Source organism: Danio rerio, chromosome 2 (genome assembly GCF_052040795.2).
Source record: "Danio rerio strain M-AB ecotype USA chromosome 2, GRCz13ab, whole genome shotgun sequence".
Taxonomy (NCBI): domain Eukaryota; kingdom Metazoa; phylum Chordata; class Actinopteri; order Cypriniformes; family Danionidae; genus Danio; species Danio rerio.
Window position 1 is genome coordinate 5160204 of NC_141022.1, and position 23009 is coordinate 5183212.

The 23009-nt window shown below is 37.5% G+C and overlaps 1 protein-coding gene across 1 annotated transcript; it reads right to left on the reverse strand.

Annotated features, from left to right (window-relative positions):
- Nucleotides 1-2070: 2070 nt before the first annotated feature.
- adipoqb (adiponectin, C1Q and collagen domain containing, b) lies at nt 2071-7821 on the reverse strand. The gene is given in 3 exon segments (NM_001045425.2): nt 2071-2823; nt 5409-5704; nt 7756-7821. Coding segments are annotated over 2 exon segments (828 nt in total). The 5' UTR covers nt 5704; nt 7756-7821; the 3' UTR covers nt 2071-2290.
- Nucleotides 7822-23009: the final 15188 nt, after the last annotated feature.

Consider the following 23009-nt stretch of genomic DNA (forward strand, 5'->3'; position numbering starts at 1 on the left):
TTTTTTTGTGTTATTATGGGTAAATCTTCTCCTTGAGCATTATATTCACCTAAAAAGAGATCGTGTTGCTCTCCGGTGTCTATCAATTAGACTAAAAATAGACTCATAAAATTAGGTCATACTGTGCAACAACTGTTGGAGCTGGACAGTGTCCAGTGCAAGACTCCTGACAATACTTTCATTGCTGGTCTTCATACCATACTAAATTTAAAGTATATATGTATGTTCATGTAGTAAATATGATAACATCTATGTACTAGTATACTGGTGAGTGTACTACTTGAAAACCACTTGGGTTTAAATTGGCCCCCTTTTTAGTATATTAATGTTTTCTTTTAAATATATTGCAAGTTTTTCATTTGTACTGCAAGTGAATACTTGTAAATAATTTGTGAAGGAAGGAAGGAATGTCATAACAAGCGGTGAAGTATAGTGTACGCTTACTGGTAGAGTTCTAGTGTTATAATGCAAGCATACTTGCAGGGGTTCTGTTGTGTATTCTTAGTTAAGTAGTAGCTTTATTTCCTTCAAGTGTACTTAGTATTTTCTTTCACTAAGGATAGTTTGAAGTCAAACCATTTGCTCGAAATGGGATATATCGCCCTCCAATGGACACTTCAGGGTGAAAAAATCGTGCCACATTGAGCCACTCCAAACTGAAGTGATCTAAACTAGACACATTGAAGGGCCCTTTGGAATGAAGGATTTAAAAAATACAGCTGATGCTCACTTTGGGAAATTTGGGTAGCTGTCACACACTGGTATATTGTGAAAGGGTCGTCCCTATGCATTAATCCCCTCAGAGTGACCCTTCGATGGGATTAGGGCATAATAATAAGCCCTTCAAAATGGAATCCACCCATTAAGTGCAATTAGCGCTGTACCTAACTTAAAATAAACTGAAGTTACAACGGAGCATATTTTTACTTAGAAAGTCATCTCCAAAAGCAGGGGAGAGTGTCATATTATGTGGACAAAAGTATTCAGTAGACCACTCAATCAAAGAAGTGAAAACACCAACAACCAAGTATACTTAGAATATTTAATTATACTTTTAAGTACACTTACCGGCCACTTTATTAGGTACACCTGTCCAACTGCTTGTTAACGCAAATGTCTAATCAGCCATTTACATGGCAGCAACTCAATGCATTGAGGCATGTAGACATGGTCAAGATGATCTGCTGCAGTGCAAACCGAGCATCAGAATGGGGAAGAAAGTGGATTTAAGTGACTTTGAATGTGGCATGGTTGTTGGTGCCGGATGGGCTAGTCTGAGTATTTCAGAAACTGCTGATCTATTGGGATTTTCACACACAACTATCTCTAGGGTTTACAGAGAATGGTCTGAAAAGAGGAAATAACAGTGAGTGATGTTTCTGTGGGCGCAAATGCCTTGTTGATGCCGGAGGTCAGAGGAGAATGGCCAGACTGGTTCCAGCTGATAGAACGGCAACAGTAACTCAAATAACCACTATCATTGGTGGTGTAATAGTGTGGAGGTTATTTTCTTGGCACACTTTGGGCTCATTAGTACCAACTGACCATCGTGCCAATGCCATACTCATCTTCTGATGGCTACTTCCAGCAGGATAACGCACCATGTCATCAAGCGCAAATCATCTCAGACTGGTTTCTTGAACATGACAATGAGTTCACTGTGCTCAAATGGCCTCCACAGTCACCAGATGTCAATCCAATAGAGCACCTTTGGGATGTGGTGGAACGGGAGATTCGCATCATGGTTCATGGAAATCTACAACAACTGCTTGATGCTATCATGTCAATACGGAGCAAAATCTCGGAGAAATAAATAAAGTACCTCGTTGAATCTATGCCACAAAGGATTAAGGCAGTTCTTAAGGCAAAAGGGCAAACCAGGTACTAGTAAGGTGTACCTAATAAAGTGGCCGGTGAGTGTATATGTCATTGAAGGTCTAACGTACAGAAAAAAACTTCTGACAGTATAAATCAAGTATATTTACACTGTGAGCACAATATTAAGTATTTCCTGAGAAATACCTGAAGCACATTTTAACATTATACTAATCATACACTTGAATAAACTTCTTTTTTTTTTTTTAAATAAAGGTAGGAACCTTGAAAGGGAACCTTAGTTTAACCTATGCATTTATGTTACATAGTGAAAAGAATAATGAGTAATTTGCATGTAGTTATAGTGGACACAAAAATATTTCAACATTCATACAAAGTTGTGTTGAATTATGACTCTAGCGTAGCGCAAAACTGAAACTTACATAGGCAAATAATTCATAATTTAAGGAAATCATCAGCGTCTCTCTGCGGGACTAACAGGATACAGGAGAAAACCGGAGAAGGTGGAGTCATTGGTATTATCAGCATACACTCCTCCAACCGTCTCGTCTCCATAGACCTGCAGCCACACTTCATCTCCTGCCTCCAAACGCAAGATCACAGAGCCTGACGCCTGGTCCACATTGGTCTCCTGGTACTGGTCATAAGTGAACATGATGGCCTTGTCGTTCTTGTAGAGACTGACCTTCGCATCTTTAGTGTAGACGGTCAGATGGTACGTGAAGAAGTAGACTCCAGGCAGGACGCAGCGGAACTTTCCGGACACATCATCATAGTGGTGCTGGTCGTTGTAGAAGAACTTGTTGAAGCGGATTGGCACGTTGGTGGCGGAAACAATCTCACTGAGACCTACACTGAAAGCTGAATGGTAGGACGAGGCACTTTCGCCTCGAGCCCCTTTTAGGCCTGGGTTGCCAGGAAAGCCTCTTGGTCCTGCGTTGCCTATGTCTCCCTTTTCTCCAGGGTCGCCTTTCTCACCTGCTTCACCTGCAAATAACACAGAAACATTACGCACAACTGGGTTTGCAGTAGGGGAGAGCGAGGTACAAAGTAACACTTTTTGGCTTTGGGCAAATAATGAACAAAATAATGAGGTTAGACCAGGGATGGGCAAACTTGATCCTCGAGGGCCGGTGTCCCTGCAGAGTTTTGTTCCAACACTAGTCAAACACACCTAAACAAACTAATCAGTGTCTTCAAGATCACTAGAAATCTTTAAGCATGTGTGTGTGATTAGAGCTGGAGTTAAACTGTGCAGGACACCGGCCCACCAGGACCGAGTTTGCCCACCCCTGGGTTAGACAAACCATATTTTTTATTAATAACACACAAGCCTCTCCTATAAATGAGCACTGGAATTATGATCGCCGGACCAATGGTTTTTGTGCAGTATTGCCAAAAATGCCAGAAGCAGAAATGTTACTATTTACCCCACCTACAGGGCAAGCTGTAACAGACAGGGAGCTTGTGGTAGCAGATTTCACACCATTTATTTAAATTCAGTTTCAAGAGTTCACACTTTGATATTGTTTGACAACTGTTAGCAGGTTTGGCATGCTGTCCCGGGAGAGAACCCTAAGCTCGGAGATAGTCGAGTCCAGGGCTCCTGCCAGGTCCATAGAGCATGTGAGGGGATTACGAGATCAGGGGGTTCTCGAGAACTTAAAGGAGGAAAGGAGGAGAAAGGGGTGGATGGGGGGTTTCTTCGGAAAACGAAGATAAGAAAGCAAATCTAGCTAGGCTACTTATAGTGAGTTAAGATTGATCTGATTGGTTAATTAATGAGTGTAGATGGGTGGCCAGCTGCAGTCAATCATATCACGTGCTCCTCTCGACATTAGTTTGTGAAACTTCACTTACTTTAAATAGTAGCTATATTTCCTCAGTAGTTGCCTCTTTTCTTTTTTATTCTACATAGCACAGTATGTTTATGTATTCATTTGTTTATCGGATAAACACATTTGAATCTATTTGTAATATTATCCATGTATCCATTATTATACAATGCATTTATTTGCATTATTAGCAATAAAAAAATATTTTATATATTTTTATCCCAAAAAAAAAACGTTTTTATTTAAAAAGTTCTCAAAAGTAAACTCAAAATTCAAAAAATATTGTGTTAGTTTGGTGTCCAACAGTGTGTGGGTTAATTGTAACACCCTGTTACAACTTGTGTTGTGTTATTTTTTCCTCAAAATTGGCTAGCAGTCACTGTGTGTGTTTTACATCTTTCAATATGGTTCCAACTTTTAGCCTAGAAGACGATGATCACAACAATAAAAGACTTTACTAACAAACTTTCACTGATTTTTTTTAAAAATAAAAAAGTATTGACTATAATAAAAAATATTTTTATGCTGCAAAAATGGTTTCTCCTGTGTTCCTCGTTCCCAGAATTTTGTCAATAATTGGCAGGAAGATGTCTGCTGACACTGTGGTGAAAACCTAGGAAGCATGCCAAGTTCAACCCTGAGCAAATACCTAAAAAATCTGTGTTACATTTAACCTCGCGTTACTTTGTGCCCTGCGCTTCTCTATGGCTTATACATTGCACTGATATATATATATATATATATATATTATAATGAATTACTTGCACCTTAGAAGACTAAATGCAATGATTGCTTGATGGTTTCGGGTGTGTGAGATGCTCCTTGGGAGCTTAAGACCGTTCTGGAGGTAATAATTCTAAAACACTTTGATTTTGACTTTGGCTGAGGCATTTTAGACTGATCAAAACAACATTTCAGATGTTTTACATTGTGGTTGGTCCAATGGTTTGTCTATTGATGCTGTCTCACCATTTTGACCGCATTGAACACATCACAAAAATATATTTCTAAAAGTGTCGTTGACTTGAAAGTTTCACCAGATAACAGTAACAATAACAGCAAATCCATACACATAAAGAAACAAAACTAACTAGTTCAGAATTTAAGGTATGTGTAGTAAACTAAAATGACACAGGGAAAAAGTTTTGAACACATGAAGAAAGCAAGGTGTAAAAAGGCATGATAAGCCCAGACAGCAGCTGAAATCTCTCATTTAGAAACTAATCCTGCTGTTCCGTCAGTCTAAATGAATATTATCTACATTACCTTACTAGATGAAGTCAATGAGAACATAGGATGAAACCATACAATGGACATTTCTGCAAGACAATGAACCCAAACACAGCCAAGGAAACTCTCAACTGCATTTTGGAAAAGAAAATAAAGCTGCTAAAATCACCAAACCTGAATCCAATAGAAAATAAGAGCTAAAGACCAGATTTCATAAACAAGATTCACATTTCAGTAGTTCAGTACTTTGTACCTCATTTTTCTGAATAACCTTGGCTTTGTTTTATTTGTATTTGTGTTTTGGGATTGTTTGCATTTATACCCAAATCTCCAAATTATAGAGTTAATTACAGAGAGTTAATTAAATGTACCTTTAGAAATACATTTACCAGGAAAAAGCATGATGTGTTCGATACTTATTTTACCCGCTGTAGATGCCACTCGTCAAAAATGGAGCCGCTCTATTGTTTCAAACAAATCTTCAATGAGTAGAGTATTTAGTCTAACCTTGATCTCCTTTCTCGCCCCTCTGTCCGTCACGTCCATCTCTGCCATCTCTTCCAGGTTTTCCACTGTGCCCAGGTGTGCCTGGAACACCGCCCATCCACATGGCACATGGCTGTCTGTCATCAGGTGGACTGAGATCCAACCCCTCTTCCTCAGGTTCCTCCAGCTCCTCGATTCCCTCAGTGGCCACTTCATCCACTGCTGTCTCTAAACTGTCCTCTAGTAGTTCGTCTTGACCTCCACACAGATGTCCAGTCAGGATGATGCCCAAAATGATTGTCCTTAGTAGTGACATGCTGATAGTAAATAAAACAACATAAAAAAAAAACATGTTAATCTATGAGCAATTCCATGCAAATGTCAATCTTGGCTTAGTTTATACCAAAATAGCGAAATCCCATCTACATTATTTACAATACTTGTAAAACACTCAAAAATGTTTCTGTCAATGTTTTTTTCTGTCAAAACTATTATATTTGATTTACCAAAGTCACACAAGTGGCAATTACCCATCTGTCACATTGATAACTGAGAGGTGTCACATCCATAACCAAGCGTTTCCCTCATAAATGCAAATTCAAGAGTTCACACTTAGCTCATGATTTAAATATATAGTTTGTTTGGCATGCCGTCCCGGGAGAGAGCCCTGAGCTCAAGGGATCCTCGAGCACAGAGCTCCCCCCTTTCGCAGGGCGAGGGGAGAATGAATTCAGGATCGATCTCAAACTCCCCTTTGGCTGAGGCCAAGGCGAACTTCCTAAGAGTAAGACATTAGAAAAAAAAGATTTAAGCTTATTGATCTATAATATAGAGCACATTTGGATGGTGGGAGGAAACCGGGGGAAACCCACGCGGACACGTGGAGAACATGCAAACTCCATTTAGAAATACCAGATGGCCCAGCGAGGACCCAACGCCATTGGTATTCTTGCTGTGAGGCTACTGTGCTAGTCACTGAGCCACCGTGCCACCCATTCTGGATAAAGGTGGAAGAAGGGGAGGAGGGGGGTTTCTTCGAGACAAAGATAGTTCTTTAGACATTGGAAAAAAGATTTAAGCTTATTTAACTATTATATAGAGCATATTTGGATGGTGGGTGGAAACCAGGGGAAACCCACGCGGACACGGGGAGAACATGCAAACTCCACTCAGAGCGCAGCAGCACGAGTGGTCTTTAATAAACCTAAAAGAGCACATGTTACTTCGCTGCTCATCCGTTTGCACTGGCTGCCAGTTGCTGCTCGCATCAAATTCAAAGCTCTGATGTTTGCTTACAAAGCAATTTCTGGCTGCGCTCTTTCTTATCTGCTCTCACTTCTGCAGATTTATGTGCCCTCCAGAAACTTGCGTTCTGTGAATGAACGTCGGCTTGTGGTTCCATCCCAAAGAGGGATTAAATCACTTTCCCGAACTCTTGCATACAATCTGCCCAGTTGGTGGAATGAACTCCCCAACTGCATCAGAACGGCAGAGTCACTCGCTGTCTTCAACTCAACTATTTAGTCTCCACTTCCCTTCCTAATCTGCAATTGCCTCTCTGGCTCCACCGTTAACTGTACTACAAAAAAAAAAAATAATAATAATAATAATTAAAAAAAGAAGAAAAAAAATTACTAATGTTTTGCTTCTTACACTTCACATACCTGAAACATGCCTACAGCACTTATTCATTGTTGTCTCTTATAGTTTTGTAAATTGCTTCCTTGTCCTCATTTGTAAGTCGCTTTGGATAAAAGCGTCTGCTAAATGCCTAAATGTAAATGTCCACACAGAAATACCAGATGGCCCAGCGAGGACCCAACGCCATTGGTATTCTTGCAACAGTGCTAGTCACTGAGCCACAGCCTCCCATTCTGGATAAAGGTGGAAGAACGGGAGGAAGGGGGTTTCTTGGAGACAAAGATAGTTCTCAAAAATGTCAAAAGGATATAGTGAATTTTGATTTTTCAGAACATCATCCGGTGTATGAAATATCGAGAAAAATGTTCATTGAAATGTCTTGTTCTTCAAACCAAAGACAAAACAAATGCAGTTTGTTCACCAAAAGCTTCTGTGGGGAAAAAAAAAAAAAAACTATTTCTATGACATTGCGGTTAATACATTTATTTGGAATCCTTTTTATTCATTTCATTCAATTATTTATTTTGTAATAGTGTATATTTCATATAAACCTCAAAGATCATACACTTCTTTTGACTTGCTGTTTTGAAGTCTTCAATGTTTCATCTAAACTGTTTAAAACATATTTTTTAGTGAGATCAAAACAAACAGATCATGTTCGATCCAACTATTGCTGATTCAAAGATTCTATATTAGCACAATCAAATGAAAAAGAGGTTTTTCTTACCTGCTCTCTAAGGGGCCCAAAAGCACAGAGCAGTGAGAGGAACCGCAGAGCGATGCAGCTGCTTTTGTTGGAGACTCACTGTCATCGCTCAGGGCTTTTCTGAACTATATTTATCAGAGTCTAAAATGTATTTATGGCTCAATAAACATCAGGCCACTTTCTCCGGTCTGAATCTATTCTGTCTGACATAGACATACCCTATTAAAGGAGGGCTTGATTTAAATGCTACGGTATTTGAAGAACAACAGAAATACCCAGGCTTATTCTGAAAACGTATCGCTATGTATATTTCTGAAGAGCGCCAAATACGTCCCAGGAGGTATTCTTCTTTTGCAGTTTTCGTGAGTCCACCAGAGGCCGATGTGTACATTTTTCATGCCATTCGTGCCTGCATAAATCCACCAGAGGCCGCTGTCGACTGACTGAATGACTTACAGTTCGACTGACCCACCCCCCCAATATAGTCTGGCTGCAGATTTGCACATGCACCTCCAGGCTTGCACGCTCAAGCAACCGCACTTCCTCTGCAATTGATGTTATTTACGATCGCCACCTGTGTCTTCTTGCATAAAAGTCCTCTGGTAATTTAACTTAAGGGTGTCCCTGAGGCTGAAAAATCTCTGGGGTAATGGATTTCATTAAGATTGTAGCAACAAACTTCCTCTGTCATGTTGTACAACGTAAGTAGGCTACTTAGAATTATTTGACAACGTCGTAACTGGCAACGCAAATGAACTGGAAACTTACTTTTGGTTGATTTGTGTGGATTTCAAGTAACACGACAGGTGCATTTTTCCATTGTAAATGATGTCACCCTTCTCCAACCTCCTCATTCCCTAAACCCAACCAATAGTGTTTTCAAAAGCACCGGTTGACCCAAACCACCCACATGCCTAAACCCAACGGACAGTTTTAAAAAGCAATCCAGAAAAAGAAATGGCCTCGTCTGAATTTTACCACATTTTCAGATTTTCCACATTCTCACGCTGTTATTTACTTGTTTATTTTTATTTTTTGGCTTGTTTTTTTCTTTTACCTGCTTTCCAGAATCGTTCTTCATTAAACTCAAAACTTGTCATTGTGGTCAACCCCTCCCTGCGTCTCAAGTCCGTTGATATACATGGCGAGCTACTGGGCAAACTGGTAACAGCTGGAAAGCTGTCCACATGGAGGTAAGCGGTCAGCTGGTAAGCGTGAAAAGCTTATAAAAATATTGCGGAATGCCAACGCAATCCCACGGCAGTTTGCAACTTTTTGATTTAGTGACTAATTCGTATGATCTTATTTGTGCAATTTAATACAATTTGCTCATCACCCAATGATGGTTGGGTTTAGGGGCCTGGTAGGGTGCCACGCCTTAAAAATCGTAAATTTTTGTACGACTTAACTTGTACGAATTCATACGAATCAGCCACCAAACTGACAAAACATAAAATACTTACGTTTTCTCTTGAGATCAGGCTGGGAATGCACTTTTCCGCTCGTTTTGTGAGTAAGCCACATTTATAAATAAGACTCCTTTTCGCGGAGTCTTTTTTAGTTTTGTAGTAGCAAAATAGGCTCATTCTGAAAATGTAGGTCTTTATACATATATGGTGATCGAGAATTATGTAGCCAGAGGAACGTATGGCTGCATTTCATCTTTGAAACGACGCTGGTAGGACATCGTTCCTTTTTTCGCTTACCAGCTGATCGCTTTCCCAGTGGCTTGCCGTGTACATCGAGTCTGGCGAAGAACAATTACAGAAAGCAGTAAAACAAAAGCCAAAAAGTAAATAACAGGGTGAAAATGTGGTAAAATCTGAAAACGTGGTAAATATCAGGTTGCTGCGAGGGCAGTTCTTTTTCTGGATTACTTTTGAAAAAACTATCAGTTGGGTTTAGGGAAGGAGGAAGGTGGGTCACTCAGTCAGTCAGTCAACAGCGACCTCTGGTGGATTTACACAAGAACAGCTGGTGCAAATGGCACTCGAGAGAGAAATTTCAGATTTCAAAAAGCATACTCAGCAGCCTCTGGTGGATTCGCAAAAACTGCAAAAAAAAAAAAAAAAGTTCCTCCTGGTAGATTATCCAGAAATGTACAAAGGGTTTGTATTCAGAATGAGTCTGGGTTCGAATTAAACCACCTTGAATCCTCATTTGAGTCATAAGCATAAATAAAGTTTTTAGGTGTACATTCACTTTTAGGAAGGTTTCTATGCAGATTATATGCATTTCTTAAATGCCTATGAATTTCAATAAAATCCTCACTTATCCTGCACTTTTGATATTTACTAAAAATTTAACCAGTTTACACTGTTAAAAAAATATTCCTTCATGTTGTCCTAAACCAAATGGATTAACTTAACTTTAGTGGAATGAACATAAAACTATTGAGTAGTTCACAAAAAGCAATTAATTTTAAATACACTGAAAAAGTGTTGCATGCAGAACTGTTGCAAACAATTTATTTGTGTTGATTTTAAACAAACAAATGAAATGTAATAATGTTCACCTTGTTTTGTTTATTTAAATTCAGCCCAAATAAATTGTTTACAACCACTTTACGTAAAAAAAAAAAAAGAAAATCCAAGGAATCATCTTTGAATAATTTTTTTCAGTGTATGAAGTTTAAACAAGCAGAAAAAGTATTGTTTGAGTGTATTTCTGGAAGCAAAAGCTGTGAATATAACCATTACCCCCCCCCCCCCCCCTTCTGCAGTATTGGATCTTTTATTTTTTTATGTAAAATATAAAAATATAAAATCTGCATCAGTAAATATCCTGGTCCCTCTATTTGAGTTGAGTAGAACAAAGTAGAGCTCAACCAGATGGTGGCAGTACATGTTCATCTAATGCTATTTTGTGTTTACACTTTCAACCATTACTGTACATTCTCTGTCCCCTTTAAAACACTGTTGGCAAAAAATAATTTACAATACATATTTCATTTCACAGATGTAAAAGTAGGTTAGCTAGGTTCGCTGGCAGAAACAGACTTTCTAGATCAGCTGTCAGTCCACCAGATGTCAGTTCAAAGAAACAATTATTAAAAGAAATGCTTCTAAAATCACACTAAATTATTATTAAAGTTGATCTATAAATAACCCACAAGTACACTGAAAAAAAGATGTCTGCAAAATTGTTGCAAACATTTTATGTTTTAAATTTAAACAAATTACTACTTATTTTGTTTGTTTAAATTCAGCCTAAATCAATTTTATTTAAAACCACTTACCTTTGGTAAATCCAAATAATCCTCTTTGAATTATTGTTGTCAGTGTACACAGATTTAAATAGCTGTTTTTTTTTAATTGTATTTATTTAATTTAAATAACAATCATGTGTTTAAAAAAATTTAAATGAGTAAAAGTGAAACAATGTAATTAGCATAACACTCAAAAAAATAAAACATCTATTATTTAAACAAACTACTTATTTAAATAAATTCGAAACAACACAATTCTTGATTTCATTGGGGGGACAACTTAATTGTTTTGTGTTGAATCCACTTACATTTGTACAAACAATTCAATTTGAGTTGGGACAACATGAAGGAACTGTGTGAAACCCTGTAATTTTTACAGTGCACTTATTTTTGTAAACTTAACTATGTTAACTTAGTTCCTTCATGTTGTCCCAACACAAACTAATTAAGTTAACTTGGTCGTTTTTATATATTTATGTGGATTGAATATTAAACAATTAAGTTGTTACCCCCAAAAAAACTCGTGCTTCAACTCATTTTAAATAAGTAGCTTGAACAAGCAGCAAAAGTAATTGTTAAGTGTAAGCTAGACCTGCCACAATATGATCCACTCATCGCACAACACATGGACATGTCCTCAATCATTTTGGTGATGCAATATATATCGCCCATGCATAAAAATCAATTCTAGCAACATATTAACTGACATCTCTATCTCTACTGAAGGTGTCAGTGCCAGTATGGCTAATAAACACTGTAGTATTTACAATAAATTACTATAGAATATTTTCACGTGGGTGTCTGATGACTGAAAATAGACCTGCTAGCAGATATCGCAACATCTGTAGCCCCTTTCACACATACAGACCTTTCCGGAAAATTATTTTCCAGAAAGGTGTGTATGTGTGAACAGGCCCTTTTTGAAAATACCGGTAAATTCGTTCTGGCTATTTTCCGGAAAGAGAAGTTGTAACATTACCGGTAATTTGCTGGAATGCTGCGCTGTGTGAACACAGAAGGAAGATTGCCGGAAAGAGCACGTCCTGCTGACGTGAGACTTCTACTTTAGCCATTCCCAACAATCCAACGCATTCACCTCCGCAGGGTTAATGAAAATAAAAGCCTTTGAATATTTTTCCTGACACATTTAGCTGCTAGATGTTAGTCAGACAATGTTCTTTCTCAATGCCAAATTTGTAAATAATTATCGATAAGATGCTTATGTTTGTTTACCTTCAAGCTCTGCTTCCTTCAGTTGCTTGTCGTGTCGCGTGTGCCCGTGAAGCAGTGAGCGCCAGCACACATATTATGTACAGCTCCACATGCGAAAGTGTTTCTTTATATGTTTTCATCAAAGCTGTTCACAATACCATTTCACAGAGTTTGTAATGTAGTTAAATGTTTACAAATACAAGCGCAGCTGTTTAGAGCTCATTTCTGGGTAATGATGTCAGAATTTATTGATATTTTGGAATGGATGTGTGAATGCTCTTTCCCGGAAAAATGCCGTAACCTGTGTGAACAGCGCTTTTTTGAATTTAATGGTAAAGTCGTTCGGGAAATTTTCTGTGTGAAAGGGTGTTGTGACTTTTTATCTTACACTATTTTGTTAACATATATTATTATTTATCAAGGATATGCGTTTTCACATTCTGATTCCAATGACTCATTATTAAAATGACTATAATTAAATTAAAAATCAAATATGATGTGTTCTTTGGAAGAGTGTACTTGCTTTGTGATGATATTATTATTGTCGTTCTGGCATTATATAATAAGTGGCATAAAATGCTCTCAAAATGACAGTAATACCATTTATTGCAATATATTTTAGTGCAATATACACTTGAAGTTAGAATTATTAAACCACCCCTTTGAATTTTGTTTTCTTTTTTAAATATTTCCCAAATGATGTATAACAGAGCAAGAAAATTTTCACAGTATGTCTGATATATCTATTTTTTCTTCAGGAGAAAGTCTTCTTTGTTTTATTTTGGCTAGAATAAAAGCACTTTTGAATTTTTTAATGCAATTTTAAGGTCAAAATTATTAGCCCCTAAAAGCTAATTTTGTTTTTGATAGTCTACAGAACAAACCATCGTTATACACTAACTTGCCTAATTACCCTACCCTGTTAACCTAATTAACCTAGTTAAGCATTTAAATGTCACTTTAAGCTGTATAGAAGTGTCTTGAAAAATATCTAGTCAAATATTATTTACTGTCATCATGGCAAAGATAAAATAAATCAGTTATTAGAAATGAGTTATTAAAACTATTATGTGTAGAAGAAATCTTCTCTCCGTTAAACAGAAATTGGGTTCTAAGTTTTAAATCGAAGTCTATGAAACAAAAAAATTGTGTCACATTAGCAGTGAAGTTGGTGTTCAAAGTAAACCCTAAATTGATGCTGCTGTAATTCACAACAACACGCTGACTGAGTTTCCCTTCAAATGATTTTCTCCTCACAATCAAAATCTTTGATGTATCCTGCTAGCAAAACCCACAATATTGACTAAAATGAGGAAAATCAGGTCCCCCTTGTCTCTTTTGAAAGATACGACTTGCCTTGGGACGCTGCTGTCCACATAAAGTTATTTTAGTGAGAATATCATGCTGCTCCCTGATGGGCTTCTTCAAATTTAATCCGTTTACTTATTTGCAGCTCACAGAAGATTTTGACGCATTACAACTTTCTTGTTTCAGAAAAAGTTTGAGAAACTAAACTTACATCTTCTTCTTCTTCTTTTTTTTAAAAACAACTGCAGTGCACCAGCCATGCAGACCAACGCTGAAGGTAGATTGGTCACACTTCATTTTGATGGTCTGTTTGTTGAATTTAAGTTACATTGCATCTACATGCCAATTAATTCTCATTAGATTCTAAGTAGACTGTTGGGGTTAGGGTTAGTGTAAGTGTACTTGTACTTACAAAGTTTCTTATAGTCAGTTGAATGTCTATTAAAGGAGCAGTATCAGCAGATATTAAGCAGACAGTCTACTGGGGATGTAACGGTATCAGAATTTCACGGTACGATAATACCTCGGTACGAATGGCACGGTACGGTATTTATTGAATAATTTACAGGAAAAACAAAACTAATGAAAAGACTCGAAAAAAGTGCCAAAAGTGTTTATTTACCTTAGCACAGAACATATCAATGACATACAAATTAGCCATCTATCTGTAAGCTTTGAAACAAGAACTTCAATTTTAATAACAAAAAACTATTAAGCCATATGAAAAAAAATAAAGTTTCAATTTAGTATTGTTGAAAACTCATCACATTCAACATTTAATCACTCACTCACTTAGATAGAGATGGGTTTTTTAAGGAAAATGATCATATAACTATAATCTGGTCAAAGCTGGGATCTCTGGGCATGTCCCCTGCAACAGAAAAAAAACCCTCCCATTTGGGACTGAGGTTTCTGGGACAGAGATATGACTTGGCCCAGGTTGACAGCAGTGGGTAACGCTGTGCATTGTCTTTCCACCACTTGAGAGGACAAGCCATGAGTGAGATATAGGTCTCTTTGCGGTACAAGTCAATGTCTGCATTAATCTAACAAGTGTGCTGTGTTCTGCAGTCCCCATGACTGTTTTTAGTCGTATTCCCGACTTATATTTCACCACAGTCTGGCAGTGCCTGCATATTGTTTTTTTCTTTGTTTGTCACCTTTTCTCCTTTTTCGTATCTTTATAGAAAGAAACCGAAATGCTTCCACACATCCGATTTAAAACCCGCTTTAGGTTCGTAGGGACAAAGGATGATGGCCACGCCTAGGCTGATGGGAATTGTAGTTCCCGCTACCTCCCATTCGCTTCATTCGCCTAAGCAAACTTTTCAGAAATATAGTTTTATTGAGTCATTCGCCTACGGTAATATTATAAACATATAATATTGCTGTATTACGGTATTTACAATATTGTTACATCCCTACAGTCTACTAATACTCAAATGGACCACCAAAATAAAGTCTTAAAAGCGTAACAATAGATTAGGATTTCTGTCTTCCATTAATTTACAGTTGTGAATTACATTATGGGAGCTTTACCTCAGCTTTGTTGACTTTTGATGTTAAAATTCAACTCTACAGTTTAACAAAGTGACTTTTAATTAACAATTTTTAGTAGTTTAAAACAATATAATGTGTAAGAATAAATATATACAGAGAAATAAATCTGTAAAATAACAGAAAATGTACTGGCAGTTTATTACAAAGTTTTTGTATAGTAATATATAAAACCACACTCCTACATCACGTTGCGGTGGGCCTCAAAAATGGGAGGGATTTTGATCCGATTTTAACATCAGGACATTAAAAAAAGAGACTTACTGTCTTTATATAAACCCAACATGACTGTGGACACACTATACCTAAACATAGGTCTGTTCAGACAGCTTGCAAAAATTTTCTTAACATAGGTGCCCTTTAAACTATTAAAACTGTTAATAAAAAACTCTTTTTAAAACTTTTAAAAAGGTTAACAAGGTTAAAAGTTCTTGGAAGAAACATTAAAAGTACATAATGCAATTCAAAAGCATTAACAAAATGAGTAAAAAGGACAAACATGAATCACAAAATAGAACAAGACAGAAAACTATATATATATATTTTTAGGTATGACTTTCAATGCACAGTTTCTGGCTCTCATTAGAGAAGATGTGACAAGCAGAAGTGTTTAATTTTATCACCACCCCATCGCTGACATGCGTATTTATTTCGAACTATTATACCAGTATGCGTTCACTTTAAAAGGTTTTTATGAACCTGGCCAATTAGATCTGAACCACAAGAAAAAAAGAAGATCCCTGCTGTTTTCCTTTTAGATATCCATCATCTTAATTGGTCTCTATCAGCTTTTTTTTGTTGACAAAATTCACAGCCTTTCTCATTATTCTTTAAATCCATGTCTGAAGACGTACGTCTCAAATAAAAGAGATTTATTCATCACAAAAGTAAGACATCAATGAAAAAATAAACCATCTTGACCAAAAAAGGTGTCCAGAGAGGTTTCATTTATAAGGTCTAGACAGGTTCAGCTAGAGCAGTGGTTCTCAAAGTGGGGGTCGTGAGACAATGAGAAGGGGGTCCCTTGGTGATTTTCAAAAATCACATATTTTATTAAACTATTAGAATTATCATTTCATCCATAACCTGCAGAATATAAAACTATTTTTTAACCTGAGATAAATGTAATATATACTTGATATTTAATAGTTACATAAACATGCAAATAAAGTCATCAGCCTTCCATTGGATTGCGACCCCTGGGGTTGTTATACTAGATTAACATCACAGCAATGCCGTCAGTTGCAGCACTCCCATACAGTAAAAATAAAGGCCTCGACTGAACAAGGAGGTAAATCTCCAAGCCTCCAAAGATAAACTAAGAATAGTCTTGTGCTATAAGCATTGTGCTCATTAAGCAAGATTAATATTAAATTAAACAAAATAATAATGATTATAAAAAATAGACTGTTGCACTTATTTGTGCGGTCAATAAACTTGTTTATATAGTTCCTTGTGGTGTGTGTGTGTGCACCATTGAATGCAATATCTGTATGCTTATAACCACCTCCGAGCATAGAGGGGCTTGCGAGTCACTGGTGTTGTTATTTTAGGGATCGCGGGCGGAAGAGTTTAAGAACCCCTGAGCTAGAGGACTGCTGTGTTGATTTAGCCAAAAGTACATTTCTGTTTATTCAAGGGAGCTAAAGGGAATTTTTTCAATAAAAATAATGGAAACTGAGAAATCAAAAATCCTTTGACATTTCAAGAGAACTTTGTACTTCAGAAATAACTCATAACTTTCTCAATTGGACCAAAACTTTGAATATTCAAGCCACTTTGAATGAGCCACTCTGTTATTATGTGATGATAGTGTGTCTAAACTCCGCCTCCAAAGTAGATGATCAACGCCTACTTTTACCTCACTGTCTGTTTGACTCCGCCCACCAGTTCATGCTGCAGCTGGTTAATAACAAAACCAGAAACTACACAGAAATGCTGGGTTATGGAAGTTTTTAGGGTTATGGCGCTGTTGTGGAAGTTTTTATCCACTCTAGGGTGATTTTGAGGCTTAATTTTCCCACAACTTTCTCTGTGTTTCAGCAAATGGAATGATTGTTGGTGGCAAATCTTATTTTGACACATATTTTGGGAAAACGTTTTGGAACTTTTTAAAAAACTGCACCACCGCGACACACTAACTTTTTTTATAGAGCACTTTAAAAACAAATAAGTGAGCTAAAGTGCAGTACATAAATATACAACAAAATTAGCATAATAGTATATAAAATACAAGATAAAATATAGCTAAACTGCCTAAAAATCACATAAATTAAAATAACCAATTAGTAAGATCAGGTGTCAAATGCCAACGAAAAAAAAAAGATGGGCAAGTCTAGGACCTACCACGGTGATCCACTCTAAGATTACGCTTAGTCTTTGGCACAATCAGGAAAAGCTGATCAGCTGACCAGAGAGAATGAGTTGGCTTATAGTGGTGTTTCAGCTCTAGATGTTGTCACGATACTGGAATTCAATACCAATTGATACTAAAATTGTAAAAATGTCCATTTCCTGCTAACGTTTAAGAGCATTCTTGAACAGCGCCGATTAGCTATTGTGTTCACATGTTCAACAGAAATAGCTGTGATTGGCCATAAAGGTCATTAGTTCACCGAACTCACTGCTGTTTACTGAGTGCAACCACAGATAAAGGGAAACTGGAGCATTTCAGTCACATCGTTCAGCTGGTTTGTCTGTAAGCTGAGATATGAGCAATCCACTGATAAATCGCGGCTTTAAAACGCTCCAGTGTCCCTGTATCTGTGACTACACTTAGTAAACAGCGTTCGGTAAACTGATGACCTGAATTTTTAAATAATGTTTATCAGAGCAAGGAAATTTTCACAGTATGTCTGATAATATATTTTTTTTCTGGAGAAAGTCTTATTTGTTTTATTTCGGCTAAAATAAAAGCAGTTTTTAATTTTTTAAAAAACATTTTAAGGACAAAAATATTAGCCCCTTTAAGCTATTTTTTTCTGATCTACAGAACAACCATCATCATACAATAACTTGCCTAATTGCTCTAACCAGCCTAGTTCACCTCTTTACCCTAGTTAAGCCTTTAAATGTCACTTTAAGCTGTATAGAAGTGTCTTAAAAATATCTAGTAAAATATTATTTACTGTCATCATGGCAAAGATAAAATAAATCCGTTATTAGAAATGAGTTATTAAAACTATTATGTTTAGAAATGTGTTGAAAAAGTCTACTTTCCATTAAACAGAAATTGGGTAATAAAATAAACAGGCCAACTAATAATTCAGGGGGCTAATAATTCTGACTTCAACTGTACAGCTGAATTACAGTAATCTAACAAAGTGGTCATCAAAGCATGGATTACTGTCTCAAACCTTTGGTAAATATTGTTTAAAAAAAAAAAAAAAACAAGCAGCTCAGTACTCAGAACAGAGTAAACATACATTTGCAAAACATAAACATAAAACATAAACATACATTTGCAAGTTTTACTTTTTTCCAACAGGAAAATTCGAATGAAAACTTTCTCGTTTTAAAATTGTTTGTGACACATGAGTGACTTCGTAATTTGGTATGGATTAACATGCTGGTACTGATCACACCACAAGTAAAAGCCGTACTGCGTTCTTTTTTTCCAAACAGTATCACACTGTGTGTTCACTGGACAATGGGAAAACTGGCTGACTGAGGAATTTTCCACTTTTGCTTGACTTGCTGAACGAGGCTAAAAGCACAATGGAAGAATTGATTTAATTAAAGTCGATTAATTCAGCTTGTACCACTATTAATTTTTTTTCAAGGCTTTAATTAACAGTTCAATACACTTGTGCTTAATAAACAATTGCTCAACAAAAGCCTGGCCGCTCAATAATCGTTGTACTTTTTCTCATTTGTTAAGATCTTATGTTGCTTCAGCGTGCATAACCGCCCACCTTGCTATCTCTCCAACAAAATATGTTTGAATGCAAAATATTACTGTTCGTCTTTCCAAGATGATTGATGACATGACTTCGGTCAGACGAGAACGCAGTAAAACAGTTAAGAAGTCGACGCAAACAAATTGGTTGCTGGCTCTGTTGTGACAGTGATGAATTGGGTTGCCGCTATGTTAACTTGGCATTACACATTAGGGATCAAAGGACCGCATATAATCCTTCCTAACATTCATTTAACCAATCTGCCCATACATAACCTGCTAAGTGTTTTCTGCAGCATTGTGTGGTGATGTCCTCCCCACCCCAGCCCACCTAAGAAACGCAACAAAGCAGAGAGAACGGAATATAAATCTAGCACTGTGCTAATGCATTTGCACATGCCATTGACTCCCAGCTATATATTTATATCAGAGGCCTAAAATTATCTAGAATAATTGCAAAGAAGACCTTCACCCATGTGCGGTGGAGAAGTCTTGTTATCTCTTTAATAGAACTTCGGGTTTCAGATGATGCTCTGACAGCACGTTATAATTTTGGTTCATTCGTGTCATTCGGAAGTGAAGATATTTGACCTTAGTGGGACCAATTACTGAGGAAAGGTTGGAGAATTACTGCGCCTGTGGGAGAACAGCCTTGCTAATTTATGTCATATTAGTGATTCTTCTTGGTCCTCATAATTCACAGCAACATGCAAATCAGGATGGAGTTTACCTAGGATTAAATATGAGAACAAATAATTTGCCTCTTTTTTTTTCTCGGCTGCATTTTTCTTCTTTTTTTTACAAAACATAACACGTTGCTCTGTTTGCACTTTGATATATGTTTCAGATGACACATCAACTAGAGGGCGCTGTCTACATTCTCATTCATTTGTTTAATTTCTCTTTGGCTTAGTCCCTTTATTAATTAGGGGTCGTCACAGCGGAATGAACTGCCAACTTATTCAGCACATGCTTTACGCAGGGAATAACTTTCCAGCTGCAACCCATCACTGGGAAACACCCATACGCTCTCATTCACATTCACACACAATGCAACCTATTTAGTTTACCCAATTCACCTATACCGCATGTCTTTGGATTTGAGGGGGAAATGGGAGCACCCGGAACCCCACACGAACATGGGGAGAACATGCAAACTCCACACATAAATGCCAGCTGATCCAGCCGAGGCTCGAACCAGCGACCTTCTTGCTGTGAGGCGATCATGCACCACTGTGACGCCCTGTCTACATTCTTGTAAATGTAAAATAAGTCACTTAGGATGCTTTGTTGTATGTTTCAGATGCACCTCCTTTTTGTACAGGAATAGGTGGGGTTTGTTATACAGATCATCAAGCAAACCACAGACCAAAAGTCTTGATAATGAACAAATTACAACCTTTTTATGAAATAATGTTAATGAACAGTCCAATTGACATTGCTTAAAGACTGCTATTTAATTGGACTGAAATTGCAGTGGAAAACATCTCATCTCACAGATGTTTTTGTTCAAATGGACTTTACTGTACATTGAAAGCCTCTGTAGGGAGAGAGATGGTCTGAGTATTAAAAAAACTGCTGATTTCAAGGGATTTTCACTCTCAAGAATCTCTAGGGTTTATAGAGAATGGTCAGAAAAAAGAAAAAAAAATACAGTTAGCAGCAGCTCTTTTGGCAGAAAGGCCTTCATGATGCCATAAGTGAACATAACCACTGTTGATGGGAAGCTATTTGGAAACAACAACTTAAATTTGTTGCACTGGATGTCTGCAGAATGGATCCAGATGGATGAATAAATTGACTGAGTGAATGGATGGATGGATAGATGGATGGATTGACTGGTGGATAGGTGGATTGATTGATTGATTGATTGATTGATTGATTGATTGATTGATTGATTGATTGATTGATTGATTGATTGATTGATTGGGTGGATTGATGGATGGATGGGTGGATGGATGGATGGATGGATGGATGGATGGACGGACGGATGGACTGGTTGGGTGTATGGATGGATGGATGGATGGATGGATGGGTAGATTGATTGACTGGGTGGATGGATGAATGGAATGATGGATGGATGGATTGATTGACTAAGTGGAAGGATGGATTGATAGACTGGGTGGATGAATGGCTGCATGGATTGATATATGGATGGATGTATTAACTGACTGGGTGGATGGATGGATTAATTGATTGATTGACTGAGTGGATAGATGAAAGGACTGATTGACTGGGTGGATAGATGGATGGATGGATACATGCATGGATTGATGGATTAATTGACAGGGTGGATAGATAGATTGACTGACTGGGTGGATAGATTCATGAATTGATAGATGGATTGATTAAGTGGATGGGCGAATGGATGGATGGTTGGTTTGTTGATTGATTGATGATTGGTGGGTAGGTGGATGGATGGATTTTTGGTTAGTTGTTTGGTTGGTTGATGATTGGTAGGTTGATTGATTGACTGATTGGTGGGTAGGTGAGTGGCTGGGTGGGTATGTGGATGGATGATTTGTTGGATGGATGGACTCATTGATTGTTTGGATGGATGAATGCATTGATTGACTGGATTGATATTTGGATGTATTTATCAATACATCCAAATGTATTATATTATAATGTATGTATTATATTATATACATATGTATTATATATTTGTTTGTACACGCCCAGGAATAGGTGGGGTTTGTTATACAGATCATCAAGCAAACCACAGACCAAAAGTCTTGATAATGAACAAATTACAACCTTTTTATGAAATAATGTTAATGAACAGTCCAATTGACATTGCTTAAAGACTGCTATTTAATTGGACTGAAATTGCAGTGGAAAACATCTCATCTCACAGAGGTTTTTGTTCAAATGGACTTTACTGTACATTGAAAGCCTCTGCAGGGAGAGAGATGGTCTGAGTATTAAAAAAAAAAACTGCTGATTTCAAGGGATTTTCACTCTCAAGAATCTCTAGGGTTTATAGAGAATGGTCCGAAAAAAAAAAAAAAAAAGTACAGTTAGCAGCAGCTCTTTTGGCAGAAAGGCCTTCATGATGCCATAAGTGAACATAACCACTGTTGATGGGAAGCTATTTGGAAACAACAACTTAAATTTGTTGCACTGGATGTCTGCAGAATGGATCCAGATGGATGAATAAATTGACTGAGTGAATGGATGGATGGATGGATAGATGGATGGATTGACTGGTGGATAGGTTGATAGGTTGATTGATTGATTGATTGATTGATTGATTGATTGATTGATTGATTGATTGATTGATTGATTGAGTGAGTGAGTGATTGATTGGGTGGATTGATGGATGGATGGATGGATGGATGGATGGATGGATGGATGGATGGATGGATGGAGGGACGGATGGACTGGTTGGGTGGATGGATGGATGGATGGATGGATGGATGGACTGGTTGGGTGGATGGATGGATGGATGGATGGATGGATGGATGGATGGATGGGTAGATTGATTGACTGGGTGGATGGATGAATGGAATGATGGATGGATGGATTGATTGACTAAGTGGAAGGATGGATTGATAGACTGGGTGGATGAATAGCTGCATGGATTGATATATGGATGGATGTATTAACTGACTGGGTGGATGGATGGATTAATTGATTGATTGACTGAGTAGATAGTTGAAAGGACTGATTGACTGGGTGGATAGATGGATGGATGGATACATGCATGGATTGATGGATTAATTGACAGGGTGGATAGATAGATTGACTGACTGGGTGGATAGATTCATGAATAGATAGATGGATTGATTAAGTGGATGGGCGAATGGATGGATGGTTGGTTTGCTGATTGATTGATGATTGGTGGGTAGGTGGATTGATGGATGTTTGGTTAGTTGTTTGGTTGGTTGATGATTGGTAGGTTGATTGATTGACTGATTGGTGGGTAGGTGAGTGGCTGGGTGGGTATGTGGATGGATGATTTGTTGGATGGATGGACTCATTGATTGTTTGGATAGATGAATGCATTGATTGACTGGATTGATATTTGGATGGATGCATGGATTGATGGATGACTTGATTGACTGGGTGGATGGATGGATTGATTGACTG